This window comes from Zonotrichia albicollis, chromosome 1 (genome assembly GCF_047830755.1).
Source record: "Zonotrichia albicollis isolate bZonAlb1 chromosome 1, bZonAlb1.hap1, whole genome shotgun sequence".
Classification (NCBI taxonomy): Eukaryota; Metazoa; Chordata; class Aves; order Passeriformes; family Passerellidae; genus Zonotrichia; species Zonotrichia albicollis.
Genome location: NC_133819.1, coordinates 7,624,538 through 7,649,431, shown reverse-complemented (window position 1 = coordinate 7,649,431; position 24,894 = coordinate 7,624,538). Strand labels below are relative to the sequence as shown.

General features: G+C 41.0%; 1 protein-coding gene across 5 annotated transcripts in view; it reads right to left on the bottom strand.

Moving 5' to 3' along the window:
- Positions 1-24,894, bottom strand: part of DPP6 (dipeptidyl peptidase like 6) — a 572,065-nt gene that overhangs the window by 150,853 nt on the left and 396,318 nt on the right. For all 5 annotated transcript variants that reach the window (XM_074550874.1, XM_074550925.1, XM_005480421.4 and 2 more), the window contains exon 3: positions 22,157-22,255. In XM_074550874.1, the coding sequence (XP_074406975.1) occupies positions 22,157-22,255 (99 nt within the window). The remainder of the gene's footprint in view (positions 1-22,156; positions 22,256-24,894) is intronic.

Genomic DNA, 24,894 nt, shown 5'->3' with positions numbered 1-24,894 from the left:
CATAACAGTTGTTCCATGGTTGGAAGTAGGTGATAACAGACTTTCCCATTTTTTGTTAAACCGTAACAAGTTTAAAATCAGTTGCTAATCTGCCACATGTACTTTTAGAATGCATAAAAAAAGAAATAAATGAAGCAGTGCTGATTTTTTAGGGCTCTAAATCTTGCCATTATATTCAAAACCAGCCATCAACACACTGTCTGAGTTAATGAACAGAAAATTGGTCTGCTTAAGAGAAGAACAAATTGATCTGCATTATACTCCAAACAAAACACTGTGAAGTTTAGCTGGGTCTTAGTCCTCAAAAGACGGATGATATTCCTGGACTTCTGTGATTTGTTCCAGTGCAAGAACATTTTTTAAAATGGGACATACCTCAATCAAAGCCAGAAAGCAATGCAGTGGCCTCTGTCTGTAATGAATTCTGTCCAGCAAGCTGATGAGAACTTGCAGCCTGATTTATAGTTTTCACCAGAGCTGATAAAGGTCATCACTGTATCTCATTTTTTATATCTGCCTTTCTTTGGGGGTGGTGTTCAGTATAAATGATGCCAAAAATTATAATTTTCAGGCATGCAGCCATTTGTTCAATTTCTTCAATATTTCCTGGATTTTTTCCATCTGTTCTTCACCAGAGAAGTCATGGATGTCCCATCCCTGGAGGTGTTCAAGGCCAGGATGGTTGGAGCTTTGAGCAATCTGGTCTAGGGAAAGGTGTCCAATGGGGTTGGAACTGGGTGGTCTTTAAGGTTTCTTCAACCCAAACCTCTCTCTGATTCTGTGATTCAATAACAAAATTCACTTTTCCAACTCTTCACCTCTTTCAACTTCCAGGAAATTGTCTGTGTGATACATCACATTTTCTGACTGTGAATGTAGGCACAGGGGTGTAGTCACACTTGGAAAAAGTGACTGATTGCGAAAAAACAATGATTATCAGAAATAATGCATCAGCCTTGGGGCTGTACAGGGCCAGTGCAGAGGAATGGGGAGGCCTGGGGAGAAACTTTTAAAAACCTGCTAAGCAGAACAGGAGAAATCATAAACCCCATCTGCTTCTGTGTCTTGAATTCAGTCAGGAAATGCACAGGCAGAGAAAACAGATCCAGGGAGAGGGAGCTCATGGCCCTTGAATTCACTGAGCCCTCACCAGAAACAGCACAGACAGAATACCAGACAAAACAGCTCACCACAGAGCACAAGAAGGTGTGGGACAACTTCACTTCTAGCAGGAGTAAGTTTGAGTTGCAAAGAATTTGAAGGAACTACATCCATTGACAAAAACACAGCATCAGTGCCCAAAAATTTAGTGCAGTAAAGCTTCTCTCAAGTCCACATTACCAGAGAGGAGAGACTGGTTTATAAAACACTAGCAGGACCATGCCTGTGAGAGGAAATTTCATTATTTGTCAGAGATTATGGGAAGCAGAAAGCAAAACTGAGCAATAAAATATGAAAACAAACAAAAAAAATTAAATCAATCTCTAAAAAATATTTTAATGAAATTGTAATTTTCTATAATTTTTATAACTGATGAATGAAAAGTAGACAAAAAAAGGTTATGAAATTCACATGCAGCAAATCAGCAGCAAGAGACAGTGAAAGACAGAAGGTAGAGTCAGAATTGTTAAGGCCACTCCAGTCTTAGATCAACAGATTGGAGGAAAAAGCAACTTCTTAAGCCCTGATCAATAGACATGAAAGATAATTGAATGAGTCCCAGTATGATGAAAGCCAGCATGGAGGGAATTATCATTTTCAATACCTAAGATTAGGGGAGATTGGTGAATAAAAGAAATTTGAGTCCTGAAGTCGTTCTAAGCCATTTCAGATAAACGAGCCTGCAGACACCAGCAGGGCTGGCAAACATTACCCTGTGTCAGGAGAGCAGAGAGCAGCAGCTCCTGTGGGACCTCTCTGTCCCCTCCCAAGGGACAGAGGCCACTTTGCCCCAGGCCACGTGCAGGGATGCTGGGATGGAGCTCTGCACTGGCACAGCAAATGTCACAGGGCCACCAAGAGATCACTGGCACCCTCCTGTCATTCCTCATGGGGGACAAAAGAATGGTTTTGGGTTTTTCATGACCCAAAGCAGTCAGATCTTTGGTGGTTTACATCTGAAGGAGCCTTGCAGGAGCCCTGCAGCCCTGCCCAGTGTGGTGCCCAGCATCACTCAGCCCTTGGCCAGGCTGGGCCCACCCTCACTGAGGTGACAGCAGCTCCTGAACCAGCCAAGGGCTTCTTGGAGTTCTCCCAGGCAGGTATTGATCACACACCTGGACAACATTCACCATCTAACAAGACAACAGGCAGGAAGATTGCAATGGTAGGACAGATGTTTCTTCAGAAAATTGGTATTTTCAACAGGATGTAGTACAGTTGTGTTCCTTTGGAAAGATGCATGAGGATCAGGTAGTGGAGTTTAAAAAAAGAAATCTTCTGCTTGTTTAGCAGCTCAGCAAATTTTCTGAAGGGTCAGGTGAGCCCCAGAACTGAATTTCAGAGGCAGTTGTTTGTTGGGTACATGCTGTAAATATCAAATAGATGCACTGCAGCATGTCTTGAAAGAACAACAGATCACAGCATTAAATGCATCATCCCAACAGCCTTCTTTCCACCTGAGCTTGTGATTGCATCTCTCTGGACACCTGAATAGACTTCCATTGGGGGCTGATTGTGCTTTTCTTTTGCGTTGTGATCTGTGTGGTGAAGTTTTGCAGCAGTCAGTGAGCGGGCACAGGCCTGGCATTTGCTCAGCCTCTGTTCCCAGGGCTGAAGGGGCTTCCACTGGGGACTGTGCATGGAGACCAGAGTGGGGAAAGAAGTGGCTGTGCCCTGGGGCTTGGGCATGGCACAGCTCTCATCCCATCACACACATACCAAAGTGGAGGGTCCAGCTGCAGAAAGCAAACCCAGACCATCCACAGGTGACCTGCAGCACAGAGGAAAAGCCACTGGCTGGCAGTGATGGCCTTGTTTCCAGGACTGGAGGAGGCTGGCACCCCACACTGCAGTGGTGTCTGGGGGAGCAGAACCATGAATGAACCCAGCTCATGCTGAACTGCTTCCCAGGCAGGCTGGGCTCAGCTGAGACCATCAACATCCACACCCATAACCCAGGCACACAGCAGAGCCCAGGGAGAGGGAGCAGCTCAGCAGCAGGGCCAGCCATGGATGCTCAGTACCACCATCCCACAGCTCACAGTGAAAGTAAACTGGGGGGACTCTGAAATTCCTATAAAAATGTGATTTCTGAGTGTCACAGGTGAGGGAATAGCACAAGCTGTGGTTAACAGGTTGCTGTGTGAGGGAACAAAACCCTAAAAACCCTTGATCCTGCCAGGTGCAGCAGAAGACTCTATCTTCAAAAAGTCTACTATCTTCAGGGACTGGTTTTGAGAGAGGGGACCTGAGGTTTTTGGACATAATGGAAGCAGAGTGGGAAACAACAGAACTAGGTAAATTCACAGAGGAAATAAAAACTGTCAGAAAAAAAAACCCAAACCAGCAAACATTAAGAAGCACCAAACAAGAGGAATAAGGTGCAGGATGGCATGAGCAGGGAGAAGGATGAACACAGGCAGGTTTAGGGAAATACTTATTTTTCTTTGCATTCACGAAAGGGAAAATCACATCTTATTTACCAGGCCTGCAGGATTATTGACTCACTTAGGACAGTATCTGCCTATCTGGAATCAGGTAGGAGGAGAATGGTCCCCCTGACCTACACCCCTTAGGGCAGGCAGAATTTACTCCTCAGAAAAGCACTGAGAACAGAGGCTGAACAAATGCCAGGACTGTGCCTGCTCAGTAACTGCTGCAAAACTTCACCACACAGATCATCATGCAAAGGAAAGCACAATCAGCCCCCAATGGAAGCCTATTCAGGTGTCCAGAGAGATGCAATCACAAGCTCAGGTGGAAAGAAGGCTGTTGGGATGATACATTTAATGCTGTGATCTGTTGTTCTTTCAAGACATGCTGCAGTGCATCTATTTGATATTTACAGCATGTACCCAACAAACAACTGCCTCTGAAATTCCCTCCCCAGAGCAGAAGCAAAGGCTGTTTTGATGTGAGCTGCTTCCCAGGGAGAAAATGCAGGGAAGGTTTCCCAGCCCCTGTCCCCTGATGCCTGGGATAACAGAAAGTGGGAGGCAAGCATCACAAATAGGGAAGAGCAGCAAAGCCCCATTTCCATGCTCACAGCTTTATTGTGCCCTCAGTGAGCTCTCCTTAGGGATGGGCCCTGTAGAGTTTGGCATTTATAATTTTGCACAGCCCCTGCCACCACCCTACCTCTGTTTCAATGCACCTACCCCCACGAGTAACTCCTTCTTCTTCCTCTTTTCTACTTTGCTTAGAAGAAATAAATAAGAATTTCTTAGACTCTGTGATGCTGATACAAGGAGCAACAGGGGACAGAGAACAGCTTGCCTTTAACAACATTGCTGCAGCCTTTAATTCCAGGAGACAACTGGAATCCCATTTTTAGCTTTCTGCCATTATGGGTCATTATCTTTTTACTGTTCCCATCACTTTTTTCCCCACATGCAAGGCTGAAAGAAAAACTTCTTTAAATAGGTGATTTACTGTAATCTAGCTAAATACTGTATAACACATTGAATTGGTATATTAAGTAAGTGCAACAAGACAGAATGCGCTTTATTATGTAAGAAGTGGTTTTAATTGCTCATCATCTCAATGCAGTTGCACTTGGTGCACCAATATAGTGCTTTTACAGTAGTACCAGTAAAATAAAACACAATTATAGCTCAGGAAAATTCCCACATCAACGTGCATCTCTAGCAGGCTTGTAAATTAACTTGTCAAAAGCTCCAAGAGATCGAGTCTTGGGAAAACTTAAAACTATAATCAGCAATGGTGGTGTGTTTCTCTTTTTTTTCTAATCCCAACTCTTTCAAGATTCAAAACAAAAAAAAAAACCAAACAAACAAACAAAAAAAATTAGTTCAGCATCAAGCCTGAAATACAGGCAAAGCACACCTTTGAAATTTGGGTCCTAAATTTGAAAGCAGGTAAAATTCTGCTCCTGCCCCATTTGTGAGAATGAACTTCTCCTCACAGACCCCAGTCTGGGAACTCTGTGGTGTTATATTCACATTTTTTGAAAAATGCCATGGCCCAGGCTTTTTCTCCTGGGAATCTGAGAAGCCTCAGCGAAAAATGAAAACAATGATTATCTCATTTCCTTCTCTGTTTTGCTTATGTGGAATGTGTTTGGAGATTGTTTACCCATAGGTGATTGTTTTATTGGTTTCTGGTGTGAATGTTTTCATTCATTGGTCAATCAGGGACAAGCAGTGTCAGGACTGGAGAGAGTCAGGAGTTTTCATTATTATCTTTTTAGTTTTCTGTAAGTATCCTTTCTGTATTCTTTAGTACAGTTTAGTATAGCATTCTTTAATATAATATAGTATCATAAAATAATAAATTAGCCTTCTGAGGACATGGAGTCAAATTCATCATTCCTTCCATCATCTGGGAGAAACACAAATACAATACTGTGGGCTCATCATGACTCAGTGACACAGGCATGAAGAGCTCAAATGCATGTGAGAAACTGAGACTTTGTTTCAACTTCAAATTACTCCTTTCCAACTTCTATCTGCTTTTATAACATATAGAGGGGCAAAAAGAGAGACACTACACTTAGGCAAAACCTGAATGAGACATCCTCTGGTCTAAATCAATTTTTATTCCATCCAGAGCAAACCATCTTTGTTACAAAACTGCTGCAAAACCTTAACAACAGCAGTGCAACCTCACACCCTGTTACTTGGTGCCCTCAATTTATCTTTCTAATGCCTGTGGGGAGGAGTGGAATGCACCATACTGAGATGACTTTGGTGTATTCCAGAGCTGAGAAATATCCCTCAAAAATTCTCTGCCATCTCACTCTCCTGTTCAGCTGTGCTTGTGCATGTGCTCTTCAAATGCTGGATGTTCTAGGAGGAGAAGTGATGACCCCTGGGTTACTGGACAGCTGGAGACAGCAGATTACACTCATCCCTTTGATTCCCTGCTGGAAACATTTCACATTCAACACAGGCCAGAAGCAATTTAAACCCAGACAACTATTTTCCCAGAAAATGGTCCTTAATGCTTTTATCCACACCCTGCATATTTTTCACAGTTTCATCATGCAACTGTGCATGATGAAAGACAGAAAAAAAGAAAAGTGCAGCTAACAAGCAGCAGGAATCAGCTTATCCCAGCTCCATGAAGGGACTGGGGTGGGTGCACAGCCCCAAATACACAGTAGCACAGATTTCACTGGGAATTTAAAAATTCCAGAGCTTATTCCACTGTAGTTTGTAGCTCAGATGGGAGCCCAAGTCACCCCTGCTGCTGGTGGCACCCAGCTTGGCTGTTCCATGCAGGGACACTTGCTCCAAGCCCTCCCTGGTTGTGCCCCAGGCCAGGGCAGCATCACTCAGTGACCTCCCTGTTCTCTGCCAGATACACCAGGTCTGTTCTGCCTCATTTGGTTTGGCTTCGCACAGGGGAGTGCATGATCCAAAGTGTTGCACCTAAATGTAATAATCCACTTGACACTGAGGAAAAAAAAGGAATCCATGAATAAATTTTCATTACAATGTGACCCCACAGCTCGCTTACTTAATTTCTCTGTGCATTCCCTTGCCTCTTTCTCTTTGCCCCTAAACAAATTGCACTTGTTAATGGCCATGATGGGCAGGAAGAACACTTAAAGTGTTTTTCCTGCTTTTCATTATTACTATCATGGGAAGATTACTTAAATTTCAGTACAGACTGAAGGAGACTGCTGTATGTTAACAAGCAGATATGCTTTGTGTGCAGCTGTGGGTGAAGTTTTAATTATCTTTGTGTGCAATATTTCACAGTCCCTCTTATGTCAGCCTGTCATTTCAGATGTGTCTGGTGAGGAATGATTGTGATGAAGTCTAACTTCATGTGCGAGGAGTTGTCAGCGTCATGGCCACCACCCTGACCTCAGGCTTTTGAAAATCAAGGCAGACAAGAGATGAAATCCAAGACCCCAAGACAGGTTTTGGTTACTGTCACCATGTATTTTCTGAAAAATCCCTTTGCCTGGATATCTTCTCCTGGGAAGATGAGAAGCTTCAGCTTGTCCATGTTTTGCTCCTCTGGAATGTGGTCTGGAGATTGTTTATCCAAACATGTGAATTCTTTTTAATTAATGGCCAATCACAGCTAGCTGTGTTGGACTCTTAGTCAGTCATGGGTTTTTATTATTCTTTTCTAGCCTTCTGTCTGTATCCAATGTAATAATATAATATAATATAATATAATATAATATAATATAATATAATATAATATAATATAATATAATATAATATAATATAATATAATATAATATAATATAATATAATATAAACCTTCTGAGAACTTGCAGTCAAATTCTCATCTCTCACCTTGTCCTGGGGACCCTCACAACACTGCAGGTTACCAGTGCACAATTTCTGGTTTTGGAGTGGTCACAAGAGGGCACCCTGCTACAGAGCCAATGGAAACACTTTCAACACTTGCAAAGAACCATTAATAATAATTAAATTCAGTGCTGGGCGGGAGAGTGGTGTGCTGAGTGAGATGGCACTGAGGGAAGGAAATGGCACCTGGGTGAGAACAGTCTTCCTGCACCCAGCTGCAAGGGAGACATTAATGGAGAAACACTTTGCAATTATTGATAAAATCCCACTGTTTTTAAACCAACTGATGATGGATTGAAAAAAAAATCATGTCAGCTAAGCAGGGTGGTGAGGCAATAGAAGAGGCTGCCCAGAGAAGCTGTGGATGCCCCATCTCTAGAAGTGTTCAAGGCTGGGTTGGATGGAGCTCTGAGGAACCTGGGTTAGTGAATATGTGCCTGCCTATGGCAGGCGGTTGGAAATGGATGATCTTTCATTTCCCCTCCAACCCAAACCATTCTATGATTCCATGATGAGTGAGGAGCTTTTCCTTAGCATGGCACATTGGTTTGGTATGCCTGCAGTGACTGGTTCAGCTTCTACGCAGTCCTCACCAAACCCCAGAAAAGATTCCTGAATTCCTTATTTCACTTCTTGCTCCTTTTCCTCTCTCTACCATGGAATCAACATCATCCACCTGGTACTGCCTTTGTTCTCTTGGTTTTGAAGCACCAGCAGTTCTAAGAGGAGATCTGTGCTGATGCTGGTGCAGGAGCAAAAGGGCTGGTATGAACACCTGGTTCAAGTGCAATGGATGAAAAATAGTTACACCAAAAAAAAAAATTGCTCCTTCCTTCCAGTTCTCATGAACCTTCTGTCCAAAATTACCTTCTCAATGGGTTAAGAACTTTCAGCAGAGGAGATTAAATCCAATGAATGCCCTTATTCAACGAAAAGAGCTTGACTTCATATTTTTTCCTTATTTTCTATCCTTACATAACTTCATAATAACTCAGGGCAATTCTTTTTATTGTGCATTTCCATGCTTCTGTCATGGTCTTAATCTTTCTCTGGACCATTTCTATTCCCATTACAATCTATCTTTTTTGGAGGGAGCAACCCAAGCTCACTGCAGTGATCAAGGTGATAATGTCCCTCAAACTGGATAAAAAAAGGCTGTTCTCAGTATTTTTCTCTCCTGAGTATAGTTCAATATTGTTTCTCCTAAAAAAGTTGATTGCAACAGAAAATTGATTATGCTCTCAGTTTCCTGCCCTAGAAGAAGGAAAACAAATGCAAACTATGGAATTCTAATAATCCCTCTCCTGTTTTCTTATTTAAAGCCTTCTGGCTTGATAGCTTAGCTATATTATCCATTCTGTGCCAATTAGGGAAAAAAAATCAGAAATATTATAATTATTGGTGTATATTTTTAAAAATATCTTCCTTTGTGAGGCATTAAAATTAGAAAATACATAACAAACATGCTTTTATGTTAAAGGTTGTCTTGGTTTAAAGCCATTAAGGCCATATCTTGTGCCTGCTGCTATGTTTGGTATCAGCTTCAAGGCAAAAGGTAATGGCAAACTCTTAGAAATGCTGCCCCTGAAACTGACACCTGGAAGATGGAAAATATGGAAAATATAGAATATATATATATATGTGTGTATAGGTATATACATCTAAATGCATATATATGTTTGTACAATATTTGCTTTGTATATATATACATATATTCATATAGATGTATATATGTATTCATGGGCATATATATACATACACACACACATATATATATATGTATACATACATAAATAATATATAAAAATACATAAATAACATGCTTTTATGTTAAAGGTTAATTTGGTTTGAGGCCACATCTTATGGCTGCTGCTGTATTTGATATCAGCTTCAAGGTAAAAGGTAACAGCAAACTCTTACAAATGCTGCCCCTGAAAGTGACACTGGAAGAAGGAAAATATGGAATACCTGGAGAATACATACATATATATATATGTCTGTGTGGGGGTGTGTGTGTGTGTACATATATATATACGTATATACATATAAATATATATATATACATAGTTGCTTTGTATATACATGTATATATGTGCATATATATACACATATATATGTATATATATACATATATATGTATTCTTTGGCATATATATACATATATACATATACATACACATACACACACACACATATATGTATACATACATACACACATATATTCTCTTGGGCATGTTTTAAACAAGCGTTTCAAGATATTTTTTTATGTCACTGTTCACAGTCTGCTCCCCTGGGAAGGAGAACAAGGAAGGAAAAGATACTTGCACATTATTAATAAGCATCTTGGCTTATGCATGAGTATTCCAAGCAATTTGTCTTGTAAAAATGAGTCAGTCCATCAGCTGAGGCAGCAGCAGACAGTGGAAACTGCTGCCCATGGCCCAGCAAATGTGCATTAACCCCTCTGAGGGGCAATGGGCCAGCCCAGCCCCCTGGCTCCCCTCCCTGCTGGTGCTGCCAGGGGCTGAGCATCCAGAGCCAGCTGCAGGAGCAGGCCTGGCCATGGGCTCCTGTCCACCAGGAAATGGGAAAATTGACTGCTGAGCACAGAATAAATGTTTATTAGCTTGGTAACAAATTAGAGTATTGGAAAAAAATTCTGGATTCTGTCTGGGGAGAATTGATGGATTTTAGATGTTTGTTCAAGTTTTGATGGTTCTTTTCAGCCTGCCTGAAGGCACCGTGTTACTTGGCAAGGCCAAGACTTCCAGCCAGACCCTGGAATGGTTTACTCTACATACATGACCACATGGAACATAACTGCGCTGTTAATAAGACCACAATCTCTCTGAACTGTGTATTCACCACCATTCGTCGTGGAGTCAATTTTTATAGAGTCAAGTGCATGCCAATATAATAATAATTTATCTAATAGATCCAGACGTTTGTCCATTATGGAGGAAATGCTTCTGAACTGATGATTTTTTAACTTTTCTTGGTTTCAACACTGCCTTCTTACTAGATTTTGTTTACACAAAATTTTTTTCACCCTTTCCATTTTGCATTCCCATGAAAGCTAAAATGCTTTGAGGATGATTACCCAAATTTTGTCAATTATTATGAAACCTAAGCACTGGAAGACAGGTACAAGGCTTCAAAAGAACCTGATATTTTAAAATCATCATTTCAAATGCTATTAAACAAATTTGTCTCCATTTACCTCCAGATAAGTTTAACATTTGAAGGACCATTTAGAAATAATTATCATAATATCTCTGAGTACTAAAAATGTTTTTATTTGTTACATTTATTTTTTAAATCAAAGTAGAGTATTTTTGTGTGCTGCCTTCCCCAGAGGCTGGGACTTTGTCAAGAAGCAAAAGGAAAACATACCCAGCAGACCCAGTGCAGATTTCACATGAAACTATGAAACCCTGCTGGGGACCTGGATCACACTATTTTATGACTTCATTATTACTTTGTGTGGCATGATTTGGTACAGGAACCTAAAGATTTTAACACACAGCAAAATCATCTGGCTTTTCTTTAAGGTCAAACAAATTATACTGCATGCATACATTTGTCTTCAAGTGTCATGAAACTCAAAATAATTTGAACATTTTGAGAAATTAACCCAGACACTTCTGTGCAACCCTTGTGTGTAGTTCCCACCCCATCCTCTTCAAAATTACACATTTGAGATGGAAAACATTTTTCCAAAGTCCTGATCTAAGGCTGACCAAGCAAAGCAAATAGAAACAAGCTCCCCCTTCCTCTTGCAACAAGTCTTACGTCAGTGAAACTCGTAAATGAGAGAAATGTTGCATGCAAGAGGCTCTGGAGGGGGCTTGGAAAGTGTTTTAGAAGAGAAAACTGTTTTTGGCAAACAGAAAATATTTTGTTTTGGTAAACAGAAAATATACAAGAGGAAATGAGGATTCTAAGCTAAAAAGTGAGTGAGGTTCATTTCCCTCTTACTTATTTTTGTGCACACACATCTTGCCTCCCATGGAAACAGGATTTTGGGCTGGGCAAACCTTTGGTCTCCTGTGCTCTTAATTGAATTTCCACTGATGTGAGGTTTTAAAGTATAATTACATTCCCTTGATCAATGATAATTATCTCATTATACATTTCTTTTAATGAATTATATAAGTCTGGGACTATTTCTTGTTAAAAAAAGTGCTTTCCTTACATTGAACATCTTAATCCAGTCAGGAGATCCAAGATCACTGGGGACTTTTTCTTAGATAAGTAAATCTTTGCCTGCTAAATTTTCAGTTACAAGACTTGATATGAAGTTTAATCACCAGAAATACAGTATTTCCTGTCTTCAAATTATTTAATTATGGTATCTCAACATATATTTATTTAATGTTCATTAATAGGAACAAGTAGAATACACACTGATCTAATTAATACTTGGTAAGCATTGCATGATCAACAAGTGTCCAAGAGCAGTGGAGCAAGCTCTGGGAAAGCTACTGAGTCAGGAAAATGTTCTTTGCACCAAGTAAAAATCTGCAAGAAGCAATCAAAATTGGGAAGGACAGCGTGAAAAACAGAAAATCTTAAAAAAAAAAGTTTTAAAAAGTAAGCAAATTGCATCCTAGAGAACAAAAGGTTCCGAGGGATGGACTCTGTCAAAAGAGAAACATTTCTGGAGATCACTACTGAAGGTATTAGCAGTGTGTTGTAATTTGGATCAATGGCTTAACAAGAGGCCTGAACACCCCAAAGAGTTTTCCTTTCTCCATCACCCCTTTGCAGTCCTCACTTGAACGTGCTTTTTGCTCTGCATATTCCGCAATTATGCACCTCATTTGTTCCATCTGTGCTTTTCTGGGTGCTTATCTCTTAAGTTGTAGCCATGATATTTTCTGAAAAATCCTTTTCTTAGGATTTTTCCTCCTGAGAATCTGTGAGGCCTCAGGAACAAAATGTAATCATTGATTATCTGCTGCTGTGGAATGCAACAGGTGCATCTGTGATTGGTCTCATGTGGTTGTTTCAAATTAAAGGCCAATCACAGTCAGCTGGCTTGGACTCTCTATCCAAAACACAAGCTTTTGTTATTCATGCTTGCTTTTTCTATTCTTAGCTAGCCTTTTCATGAAATCCTTTCTCCTATTCTTTTAGTATAGTTTTAATATAGTGTATATCATAAAATATTAAATCAAGCCTTCTGAAACATGGAGTCAGATCCTCGTCCCTACCCTCATCCTTGGACCCCTGTGAACACCGTCACATTTAAGTATCTCTTTCATAAAATGTTTCCATCCTGAAATCAGCCTGACTGTTAAAAAAACCTTCAGCAAGTCCATGCAAACCCTCTTTCTTAACCTTCTTTTCCTACTCTTCAAAACAGAGTCTCCTTTCTATTTACCCACATCTTCTAAGCAGTGCTGGATCCAAGCAAAATAAAATTTCTTCCTCTCTCCAGAAGCAATCCTCCTCATGGTGAAACACTGCCAAGCTCCTGGGGAAGGGAGACCACCACCCTCTGCTGTGCCCAGCTTGCCTCATCATCCAGGAGTAGAGCACAGCTCTTGTTTCTCTCCCTCCTCTTGCCTGTGTTACATTCCTCTGAAAAGTCAAAGGAAAAAAAACCCAGCAACTTTATTTTAGTACAAATTCAACCAGCAGGAATGCAATTATGGCCTTTTTAAGGCTTGTAACAGACAATTTTTGTCACTGCAGTGTCCCCTTCCCCAAGGGCTGGGGACAGCTGGGAGCTCACCCTTACCTGGTTCACAGGTGTCAGCTGGGGAAGGGCATCTTGGTGTCACACTCTTCTTGTATCTATTCACATGGATTTTATAACTAACACCCACTGAGAGAACACCTAATCCCTCTCCCAGTTAAACTCCTGAAAAACCAGTGCCTTTCCTTTGGCTCTGAGAGCAGCAGGGTTTTGATCTCAAGCCACTTTGAATAGGATGAAAAAAAAACTGATCCTTTTCCTGACTGGATTTAAACTGTTCAGCACACAGGCAGGACTGTGCATGTGGTTCTATGTCTGTGGTTCAGTGACATCTCTGTAGTGAGCCACAATCTTCAAAGTTCCCCACAGATGCTACTGCTCCCTGTGGCAGCGTTTCCTTCCCTCTTCCATCCCTGCTGTTCTCCTTTTTTTGTTTTTTTATTTTTAATCAAAAGGCTCCCCACTGTGAATCCAGTGTCATTGCAGTACCTGCCTGGCTGGCAGGTAAAAGGACCCAGCACTTTTATTTATCTGAATTTATCAGCTTTGGATTCACCACCAGGAAATGAGCCTAGAAATGCTGCAGTGCACCTTAGAGCAACACACAGCTGATGGGGAGGAGCAAAGAGGGCAGCTTCAACATAATTCCCAGGGACTTCTATCTCAAATATACAGAGAAATTTAACACACAAAGGAGCCCAAATTGTTCTAGTTTTCACACATCTTTTACAACTTCAAATCATTCCCTGAAGCTGCTTCTTGCTGGCAGACACAGTCACGACAGGAGGCATTGCCTGGCTTCTGAGCTACTTTGAGGAAAAGCACTAATTTTAGTGAAGTAGGGCTTGAAATGGAAATGGGGAATCTGTTTTTTTTAATGGCTATAGAAAGTCTACAAAAGCCTGCTGGTCCAACATGTGAGAGTGGGATGTTGGCTGTTAGGGGGAAGTTTATTTTTCCTCTTTGGTTTCTAAAAAATTCGTGGGAAGAGATTTAGGCAATTATGGGCAGTAGGTGTTAACAGAACCTAGACAAGAAGAAACAAAGTGCAAAGAATTCTCCTGCCTCTTCCAGTCACCTTTGATTCATTAAACGCTCTCTTTGCCACAGCAGCTGAATGTATTTTCCAGCTCTTCTTCATTGGCCACTAAGCCACTTCTCAGCAGTACTGACTTCCAGACTCATTTTCACTCTTCACACAACTCCAGGCTCCTGCTCCACCTGTGACACCCCCAAAATCATTCCTGCTTGCCTGGGCTTCTCCCCTGAGTTACTGTGCATCACCACATTGTCCATACCCTCCTCGTCACTCATTCCTTGCGTCTGTTCTCCCAGGGGACCTTCATGCCACAGCCCTGTCTCTGTCCCTGACTCCTAACTCATCCTGGCAAGATGCAGAGACAGAACATATAGAAAGCTATGGCACTGAATGCCTGAGGCCACTTTTTAATGCATGTGGGTTTTACATGTTCTCTATCTAAAGTCATATGTTGATACCTCAGGAGGACATTTGACTCAGAGGCTCAACAGCAATCATGATGAGCAGGAGAATGATTAGAGTCCAGCAGGAAATTAGGTTACCTATGGAGGCTTCTAAATATAAGGTTAGGCTCTTATGGAAATCTTGGTGTCCTCAAGGCATAAAACTACTCAAAAACACCCCTATTTGACCATTACTGTTACTTCTGTTTTTCCAGGGTGTGATGTTTTTCCCAAACATGACTTAATGCAACACATTTCTCCTTCTAAAGTCAGAAGCTGCTGTAAACACCAAAGAATTATTTTCTCAGTCAAAAAGCAGCACATGTGTCCCACCAGCACTCCAGCACTGCAGAGAAGAGTGCACTGAGGCACTGCCCAATCCTTGGCACCACACTCCTCCCCAGCTTGCTCCTGCAGGCTGTATTAATTTTTGCAAGAGCCAAATTGATTTCCCATTTCATTCTCTCTAGCAATAATGAACAAAACAGCTACATGGCAGGAATGCTCTCCCCCATGGCCTATTGTAGTCTCTTAAAATTCCATTAATTCCCAAGTTTCCTGTCTTTAGTGAACAGGTTACTGTCACTGCTGAACTCGGGTAGCTGCCCAGAGGCTGAAAGGCAGGAGTGGGACAAATTCTCTCCAGTGCTCTCAGATCAAAAATCCACAGAAATCTCAAAAAAGATGATCCAGGAGGGGATCTAAAATTAAAATGATTGTTCAAATGGTTTAACAGGTTCCTCACTTCTTCCTCAATGTGGCAGTCATGACAGAGCAAGATCTCTTACCTACTCACTTCATGTTACTTCATGAAGGCATTTATAATAAGGATAGTGATCAACCAGCTCTGAAGTGCATAGACACTTCCACTGGCACTAACACTACCCAAAACTTTCTTTTAACAAACCACATCTTTATGAATCATAAGAGAGGGTTTCTGAAGGCCATCCCCAGCAAAACCATGCTATGTTAGACAAAAAGATCTTTCTTAGTCCTTCCCCTGTATTTTCTTCTGGCCCACAGGCATTTTCCTTTAGTGAGGGTGTCTTTACTCTCAGCATAAAGTCATCCTTATAGGCTGTGGGGTTTTTTGTAATGGGGCTTGGAAGTTCAGTAAGCCTTAGACACCACATTCCAATGTGCTGTGCACCAGATTTCTTGCTTTGTGTTTCAGAAAATATTTAAAAACATTATAAAAGTCAAAACACACATAAAAATACTGCAGAAAGTAGCTACCATGAGCTTGGATATGAGGTTTGAACTGAGAGTGGAGAAAATTTTCTTTGAACCTTTAAGACCAGTAAACCCATTCATTTCAGTCTTTTAAACACACATTTAAAACACATTAAAATGAACCAGCTAATATTTCTAATTTAAAATGTGGGCAAATATTCTGATAGAGTAACCCAATTTTCTTTATGCCTTCACCAGATTTACACTAACAAAACCACCTGTGAGCATTTTCTACCTTAAACTCATTTAACAAGACAGGAGTTGGGATGGCATTGTGGCTCAAGGATGCCTGCACAGGAAATTCACCTTCCTAACACAGACTCCAAATGTGCACAAGACTGCAACGTGCAGTGCCTAAGGAAGGCAGCTTTGTCCCTTGGATGTCAAACAGAAAAAAGAGTTTTCCTTTCCTGCTGACAGCCCAGCATTGCCAAGAGAAAGGCTCCTGCTTCCTTTACAGTTCGGATGGTCAATGCAAGCTGTCAATTGCTCTCTGCAGCTACCTGACAAAAGGTTGTAGTAAAGTGGGAGTTGGCATCTTCTCCCAAGTAACAAGTGATAATACAAGAGGAAATTACTTTGAGTCATACCAGATTTAGACTGCACATTAGGAAAAATTTCTTCACTGGTCAAACACTGGAACTGGCTGCTCAGGGAAGTGGTGGAATCACTATCCTTGGAGATGCTCAAACCCCATGTCAAGGTGGAGCTTAGGGACATGGTTTAGTGGTGGAATTGGCAGTGCTGGGTTGATGGCTGGACACAAAGGTCTTTTCCAACCTTAATGATTCCATGAATCTTTTTGGCCCATGGAGAAGCAGCCCAGACAAACCTGCACTCCAGTCAACAATGCTGTAGCTTCTAAGAGGGCAATTTAAGTCTAAAGAGCTGTCAAAGCTGCACCGTAGCACAAAACCTTTTTCATAGTGAAAAATATTAGCACTTACAAAGTTCTTAATATCTATGCAAAGCAACCTATAAATAATTCATTTACTCCACAGCATCTGGATCGTTTGAAATGCATCAGTGCTTTTATCAATACAGTGCAAAGGATTTACACTGCAGAAAAGAGGCTTGAGGGCATTTGGGCTATCTAAGTATTGTTGATCTGAGCATTATTACTAAAGGTAAATGGAAATAAATTACCTCAGTCACTACACTGTGGTTTTTTTCAGCATGGTAAATAAAACCTATTAGTTCTAGGTCATTAAATTCAATATTAGGCTTTAAAAGAGCCCAGAAATTCTATGATGTTATTAGAGAAACATGCAACAGAACATATGTGCTTCAGTATTACAGATAAAATAATTACTTTGTTATATTTAGATATTAGTTATTAGTGTGTTTTTCAAAGGGACTTTTGAGATAAAAGCCCAGCTGCCATTCTCAGAGACAAGCTGGGCACACCATGCTCCTGGCTCTCACTGAGTGGCAGGCTTCCAAATAACTGAGACATTTCTGAAAATGTCATTTGAAGCCTCTTGCTAATTCGCTTATTATTCCTCTACTCATAAGAATAAATATTATTTTTCCAATATTACAGGTGAAGTGAGTGTGCAGGGACCTTAGAGAGAAGGGCTTGATTTTCACATTTTTTTAGTTCCTGTGACCCTAAACATGTTATTTGCTGTCCTGTACCTCGGTGCTCCTTCCCAACTGAATATATTGTGCTGTCCTAATTTTAACTTTTATTCTTCCCATTTGGCTACAGCCACTCTGCAAGGATTGCCTCCCCAGGTCTGGCCAAGGAAAATGCTCTCCTAATTGAAACCTCCAGTCACTTACCTACAGCCCAAAATCCTGACAAGAGCCACTGCTAGATAGAGTGTCTTGCAAGATGCCTACAGCCAGGATGGAAAAATGTTCTCTAAAGAGCAAAAACTGACATGTTGCACCCAATCCATTGCAATTCTGTCAGGATATTAAAGGCTGCTCTGCTGTTTTTCTAACTAAAACAGCATCCAAGTACTTTCAAAATGGGAAAAAATCTATTTGCCATTTAAGTACAAAGGTAGAAGATTAGCATAAGTCTCCACAAGTGGCACACACAGTTCAGTCTCCATTGGTTTCTTTTACATGTTGCTCCCTCCCCATGAGGCAGGAGCGCTCCCAGGATCAGACTCACAGCTGGCAGGAATCACTGCAGCTCAAAAGAGCCACAAAACCAGAATGCACCACTCAACTTCAACTGCCTTCTCAGGTCAGGTCTAAATAGTGACTATGAATTATTGTTTATAGAAGAAATCAGACAATCAAGCTGCTCTTCAGTGCAAAATTACAAATTTCTTTATCCTGGTTTTTGTTGAACATCACAGGAACACTGCACCATCCCATTGAGCTTTTCAGAAACCTGAGTTAAACTGCTGTGTGAGAGAAATTACAGGAAAAGCCCAGTAATTGCAAAGCCTAATTACAAGGTAATGTGGTGCTCATGAGCAGAACTGCTGAACAATTAGGGACCAGAATAACGAGCAGACCACCTGTCAGCTGGGAGAGGGCTGAAGGAAGGCTGGCACAGGACACTCCTGACAGGCTCTGGAGGGGATATGAAAACAAGGAAATGGTCAAATACTACATTTAAGATACACAGTATGAAAAAAGGCACTGATTGGAGCTCATATGCTTGTTAAGTGTATGGACAATATAATTGTAGTTGTACAGGAAAGGGAAGTTCAGTGCAGTATGTGAGACATGGAGGGATGAGAACAGTGCAGGAGGGGTGGGATGAATGGGACTGGAACAGGAACACAGCTCAGATGGACTGCTGGATAGGGGGGTGCCAATTACCCAAAGAACAAATCACCAAAAGAACCCCAAATTTCCTGTACTTCTCTGCTTTACACCTACTGTAGTGTAACACAAATGCTGCGCTGTCCTGAAAAATGAAACCTTCACAGTAAAGTCAGCTTTTACTCACACTGCAGGGAAAAACTGACCAATAGCAGTCCCTGGAAGTGGATCTAGAAATAAACTGTGGAGCACTCCATTCTAGTCACAGAATCACAGAATAGCCCAGGTTAGAAGAGATCCAAAGATCATCCAGTTCCAGTCCCTTGCCATGGGCAGGGACACCTTCCACTATCCCAGGTTGCTCCAAGCCCCATCCAGCCTGGCCTTGGACACTTCCAGGGATGGGGCATCCACAGCTTCTCTGGGCAACCTGTTCCAGTGCCTCACCAGCCTCCCAGTAAAGATTTTATTCTCAATATCTTGTCTAAACCTTCTCTCAGTCAGTTTGAAGCCATTCCCCCTTGGCCCGTCACTATATGCTCTATGAATACACCGCTCCACTCCGGATCACTCTGAACAGAGCCAAAGACAACAGAGGTCAGGACAGTAGAAGACAAAGAGTATTCTTTCCTCTCCCTATAAGAAGTGCAGGAAAATTCAAACTGAAATTTGAAATTACAGAGGCATCACAAAAATTGTAAAATGTTCAAATTTACAAAATTTTACAACTTTGTCATTCCTCACTTTGTGCAAGTAAATTTAATTGGAATTCCAATTTAAAAAATGCAAATATATCCACAAATGAGCCACAAGTTGTGATTGGAAGCTGAGACAAAGCCTGTAATCTTTACACTGAAAGTGTATTTATGTCAGCTTTGAGACTGGTTCTTTTCTTTTGTCCTAGGTCCTTTAAAATCAATAGAATAGAATGACACAAAGCTATTGATTAGAAATATGTTATTTTTCCACATGCCTGCTGAGAATCAAGAGAACACTAAAACATGAGCTCAACACATCAATTTTGTGGAACTTTCAGCATATTTTAAAGCGTGACCCTGAATATAAATATTTTATTTATTGAAATACTTGCTCTAAGACTTAATCTAGTTAAAGGAAAGATCTTCCTCATTCAGTGTTTGAATCAGCCCCTTGCTTACTGGGAAGCACACAGATATTTTAGTGACTGAATTATTTTGGGAGCAAATCCCTCAGATGATTCAAACACTCCTAAACATGCAACATTCTTCATCTCTGGCCTCCAAGCTCCTCTCTTCTGCAATGATGTAAAGGGAAAGGAAGGAAACAGAGATTTGATGAGCCAGGAAGACTGAATTTTGCAGAGCTCTAAATGGCTGTGATATTTTCCTGTATGATTAACAGGACAGGAAGGGGAAGAAGGACACACAACAGCTACCCATTTATTTTATATTTATATACTTCCATTTTAACTGTGTTGATCCCCACAAAGCATCAGTTAGGTTTGTAAGCAGTCATCCAATTTTAATATGTTATTTTCAAATATGCTTTTTTTTTCTTTTGCTGGGGCATTCCAGCAATCTTGTTACACTAAGTTAATTAGTTTGGCTTTGGCATTTTTGGAGTCTTTCATTTGCATACTGAAAAACAAGAGGCCAATAATAACATGTGCTTAGGAATCTGGCTACTGGTCTTTCATCTTAATCACAATTTCCCCACATAGCCAGCTAAAGAAAGCTATGAAAAATCCAACTATAATGCAAAAAAGCAATTAATGTTGTAAAATGGCTCTGGGTCCTTGGATGAGTGACATTGTAGATGAGCATCTTGCCCTTAAATGCAAAGTCACCCTTGGGTAAATCTGTAAGTCTTAATAAAATTTCTTTAGATGTACTAAAATCAGTGTCTGTGCTTATTCAAAGAATGGAGTAAGTAATCAAAAGAATGGAGTAAGTAATTTTAAAATTTCTGTGTATATTTTCACAATATGTCTTTAGTCTATTTTGTCTCTTACAGAAACAATATTTTAGTAATTTCAGAAGCAAGACATCACTGGAGTAATTAAGGGTACATGAGAAGGCAGAGGTGGATTTTAAAACACTCAAAATCAGAATCTTAATCTTCATAAAAGTTTATATGACTTTAGTATTTGACCATAATTGAAAAAGCAAAGGAAATGCTGATTTTTCACAGCAGACTGCAGTTGTGGAAAAACAAGCCTGATGTCCACAAAAAGTGATACTCATCAGTGGGGGGATATTATACCAGCTCTATGGCAATACTTCATTCTCTGTTCTTGCAAAAGTTTAGTTAATTCATTATCATTCCCTCCACTATGGTCTATTTGCTATACTCTAACAAATAAAGAAAATATCAGTCTCAGTAAAACACCTTTTCCTTCATTAGGGCCATCAGGATATCTGTGCTAAAAGGAAAAGGATTCCGGACAAAAACCCCTGAACTGCAGAGCAGCTCACATTTCCATTATCACCATTCCCAGAAAGTGGCTGTGGGGAGCTCCATTCCCATGGAGAACTCAGCCTGGGAAAGAGCTCCTGCACTCTGCAGGTGTGTTTGTGAAGGTGTTTATTGTCTGCAACAGCTTTCCCTGTGCTTGAGCAGGTGGCAGAACCTGCAGCTGGGGAATGTGTTCATTCAGCACTACCCTTTAACACTCTCTCTTTTCATTGCAGGTATTAAAATTGTTCCCAATGGGTGCAGCAGACAAGGAAAGCAAAACAGAGGAAGGATTTGGTCCAGTTCCCCATTAAATTCAAAAGAAAAGCTAATAACTTCCATGATAATAAGGCCTGGACTGGAAATCACATGAGCAGCACAGCACAAATCATTTTATTCTCAACAAAGCTTGTTCTGACTGCAGCAATTTCCGGGGAGAGCTGGAATCTACAAGCCCCAAAGTAGATCCACTCCAGCAAATCCAACATGCATTAATTCAAGCATTATTTGGTTTTCCCCTGACTGGAAAATGTAAGGCAGCAGAGGATAAAAAGAGCACATGGCTTGTGTGCAAGCCCCAGCCCAGCTGCTGCTGGAGCACTGTTTGCCTCTTGCTTAGCATTGCTTCTCCTCCCTGCCAGGAAAAAAACATATTTGTTGAGGGAATATAAACCTCCAGTTTTGTTTATGGTAAAATAATCACTGATGGTGCTCCAACCACGTCTTCCAACCATGTGTCACATCAATTACTGAGTTTTGGATGGTCTTGAAGAAAAAGGCTGCTGTTTTCCATGCTTATCTATGAACTTACTGGGAAGCCCTAGATAAAAAGTTAGAACTGTGGTGTTTGCATGTTTAACAGGAGGAAAACTGGATTAGGAATTTGAAGGTTGAAAAGTGGAATTTGAGGACATGATTCTGAGCAAACAGCTCTCACTGCTAGGGCTGGGAGTTGGACAAGATGATCTCCAGAGGTCCCTTCCAACCCCAACCAGTTCTTGATCCTGTCATTTCAGGAGCAACATAAAGAACTGTAGGAATTATGAAATACATAAAAGAAAAACAATGGTTAGGGAGCAAGGAAGCAAAGCAAAGATGCTACAAAGTGCTCAAAACTCACCAGTTATCCATTTAGCCTCTGGGTCATGAATCTTAAAATCATCACTGAAGAGATCTTCCACTGTTATCTTCTTCTTCTGAGACAAGCTGTTATCTTCCACTGGAAAACATTCAGAAATAAACTACCATTAATTCAGGTTTGAAATGCATCTGAAAGCACAGAAACTGTGAATAGTGACATAGCTTATTTGGAAACAGTCCACATTAAGCTTTGGTCACACACAAATCCCTTCCCACTGTCAGTGGTATTAAAGGGGCACCTAATGGCTCATTAACAGAACTCTCCTTGCTGTGTATGCCTGGTCTTAACAGCTACAAAAAAGACCAAGAAATGGTCCAAAACACACATTTTCAGCTATAACATGATCAAAAAAGAATCTAAGTCATGCAAACACCTATAGGTGTCATAGTGATATATAATGCCTACTATTTAATGGCTAAACCCTAAAATATTTCTGAAATTATGAGCTACAACTAAAAAAGAATTAAAAATGGCCCATTTATTACAGCTTGTATTTTTATGTCCTTAAAATTTTTAACATAAAACCATAACTAGAAAGGTTTAAATTTGTAAGGGCTCATGCAGATGCCTTCAGGAATTCACAAAAGATATTCCATGGGAATCAGACATTTGGTTTCAGAAATATTTTTGAAAAGTCTATGAGACATAACCCTTAATCTTTAGGTGTAGCATAGTTTGCCCACACTGATTTCAATTTTTAGTGAAAGAATATACAGTTTCATTTGTAAACATGGAAATATCAAAACTGAAAGTTTTAGAGAAAGCAAACAAATTTGAAAGCCCAACAATTTTGATTAATATGTTTCCTCTTTACTTTTCTCCCATCAACTGTAATATTTTTTGTTTTGACAAGCAGTCACCCTCTATGAATAATTTGTTGTCAACATTCAATGTTTTGCTGAAATAATATTTTCATGGAAACCTTTCAGTCAGCTGTAAATACATTTGCTCTTTTAAAGAAAGGAGGAGGCCACATTCTGAATATTTCCACAGCAGGAATGTGTTTCAGCATCTTTCCTCATGACAGTATCCTCATGCCTGAGGTTTATTGGCAGCCTTAGATATCTTTAATATTGTTTAGTGCTAAACTTACACGGAACATTTATGATTAGAGAAGTGGAAGCAGACCCTGAAGGCACTTATTTGTGGAAAAAAAACAGTCTTCTTAGCCATACTAAATTGAGGCCCCGGAGATGACATAAAAATACCTGTGAACAGTGTTTTGTTCCACTAAAAGGTGTTTCAGAACAAACTTTCACATTTAGCAAATTAAATTATATTCTTCAGTGTTCATATTTTTCCTTAGTCTGGCTGAGACTTCAACCACACTGTTCGCTGTGGCTTCCAAATTCCAGAACCCATTCACACAAGTCCTCAGCCAAATCCCTCTGTGTGACAGCGTCATGCCAAGTTGTTCTGCATCATTTTATTTATTAAAATGGAAAATATAGGTGACAAGGAACCCAGGAAATCGTTTCAATTCATTTCACTGTGATGAGAGTCCCCAGAAGTGGATACCCAGGGAGGTCAGGTAGGGCAGGAGCCCACACGGAGTTTTAAGTTTGTGCCTGTCCAGGAGATGCTTCCCAAATGCCCTCTGGAGGAGCATATGAGGGCAGAAGGACAGGCACAATCAAACCTCTGTGCTGGAGATTTGGGAAGAAGCAGGGTGGGAAGCCCTTCCTATTCCTCCTTTTTGTGCAGGATGGGGATCAGTTTGGGAGCCGCACCAGCTCTGTTCCTCCAGAGCACTCAGCTCCTTGTGAGGGACAGCAGGAACAGAGAGACCCAGCACCTGGACTGTGCACTTTAGGAACATTTCTGAGGAATGAGGTGAAATTCTGTCCCTGTCCCCTGCTTGGGCTGGAAGAGCTGCAAGAGGTCCTCTGCTGGACCATGGGCTACATTCATCTCAGCCACAGAGCTGGGGAGAACACAAATAAACTAAATAATAAATCCATCAATAAATTCCAGTAATAGAAAAATAAAAGATATTTACTGGCCTCTCCTCTAACAGACAGGTAGGTCAGAAGGCTTATTAAGAACATCTGCTCCATTCCTCTGGCCCTAATGGAGACATTTATGGAGGAAGAAATGCAATTGTGGGATCTCAGACACCCCACTCTGTCCTGAGCAGCAGATTCTAAGTGTGCCTCAGGGTGTCTCAACCAGCTGGTGGAGAGGCTGTGCTATCCACACCCAGCTGCAGGGACCTGGAGGCCTCTTTGGGCTTATGGAAGGACAGGACTAAGCATGTGGCACTGTTTTTGTTTTACATTCACATTTCCCAGCCCAGCAAATCCAGATGGCAGCCCTGCAAGTGGCACAGGGACTTGGGATCTGAGTGCCAAGTCACAAACCCAGCATCCAAACTCCACAGCTACATGCTGAGAGAACCAAGCAGAAACCGTGTCTATATTGGTTTGGATTCATTGTTAGAGGCTGACAGGAGCCCTGTGTCTGTGTTCATCTGCCTGCTCTTCCTCCTTGCACCCAAACAAGCCTGGGCTGAAATGACATCCTGTGACTCTCCAGAACAAAGATCTTCCACAAATCCAGAAAACTCCAACAAAAAGGAGCAAGGAGCTGACCTCACTGCCTGTTTTTTCATCTCTTTCAAGCTTTTTTCTCAACTCCAGCCACACTCAGAGGCTGCTGGATAGGTCAGAAGGCTGCAGCTGCCTTTGGGTGCCCGCCTTTCTTTCCATCACCCCGGT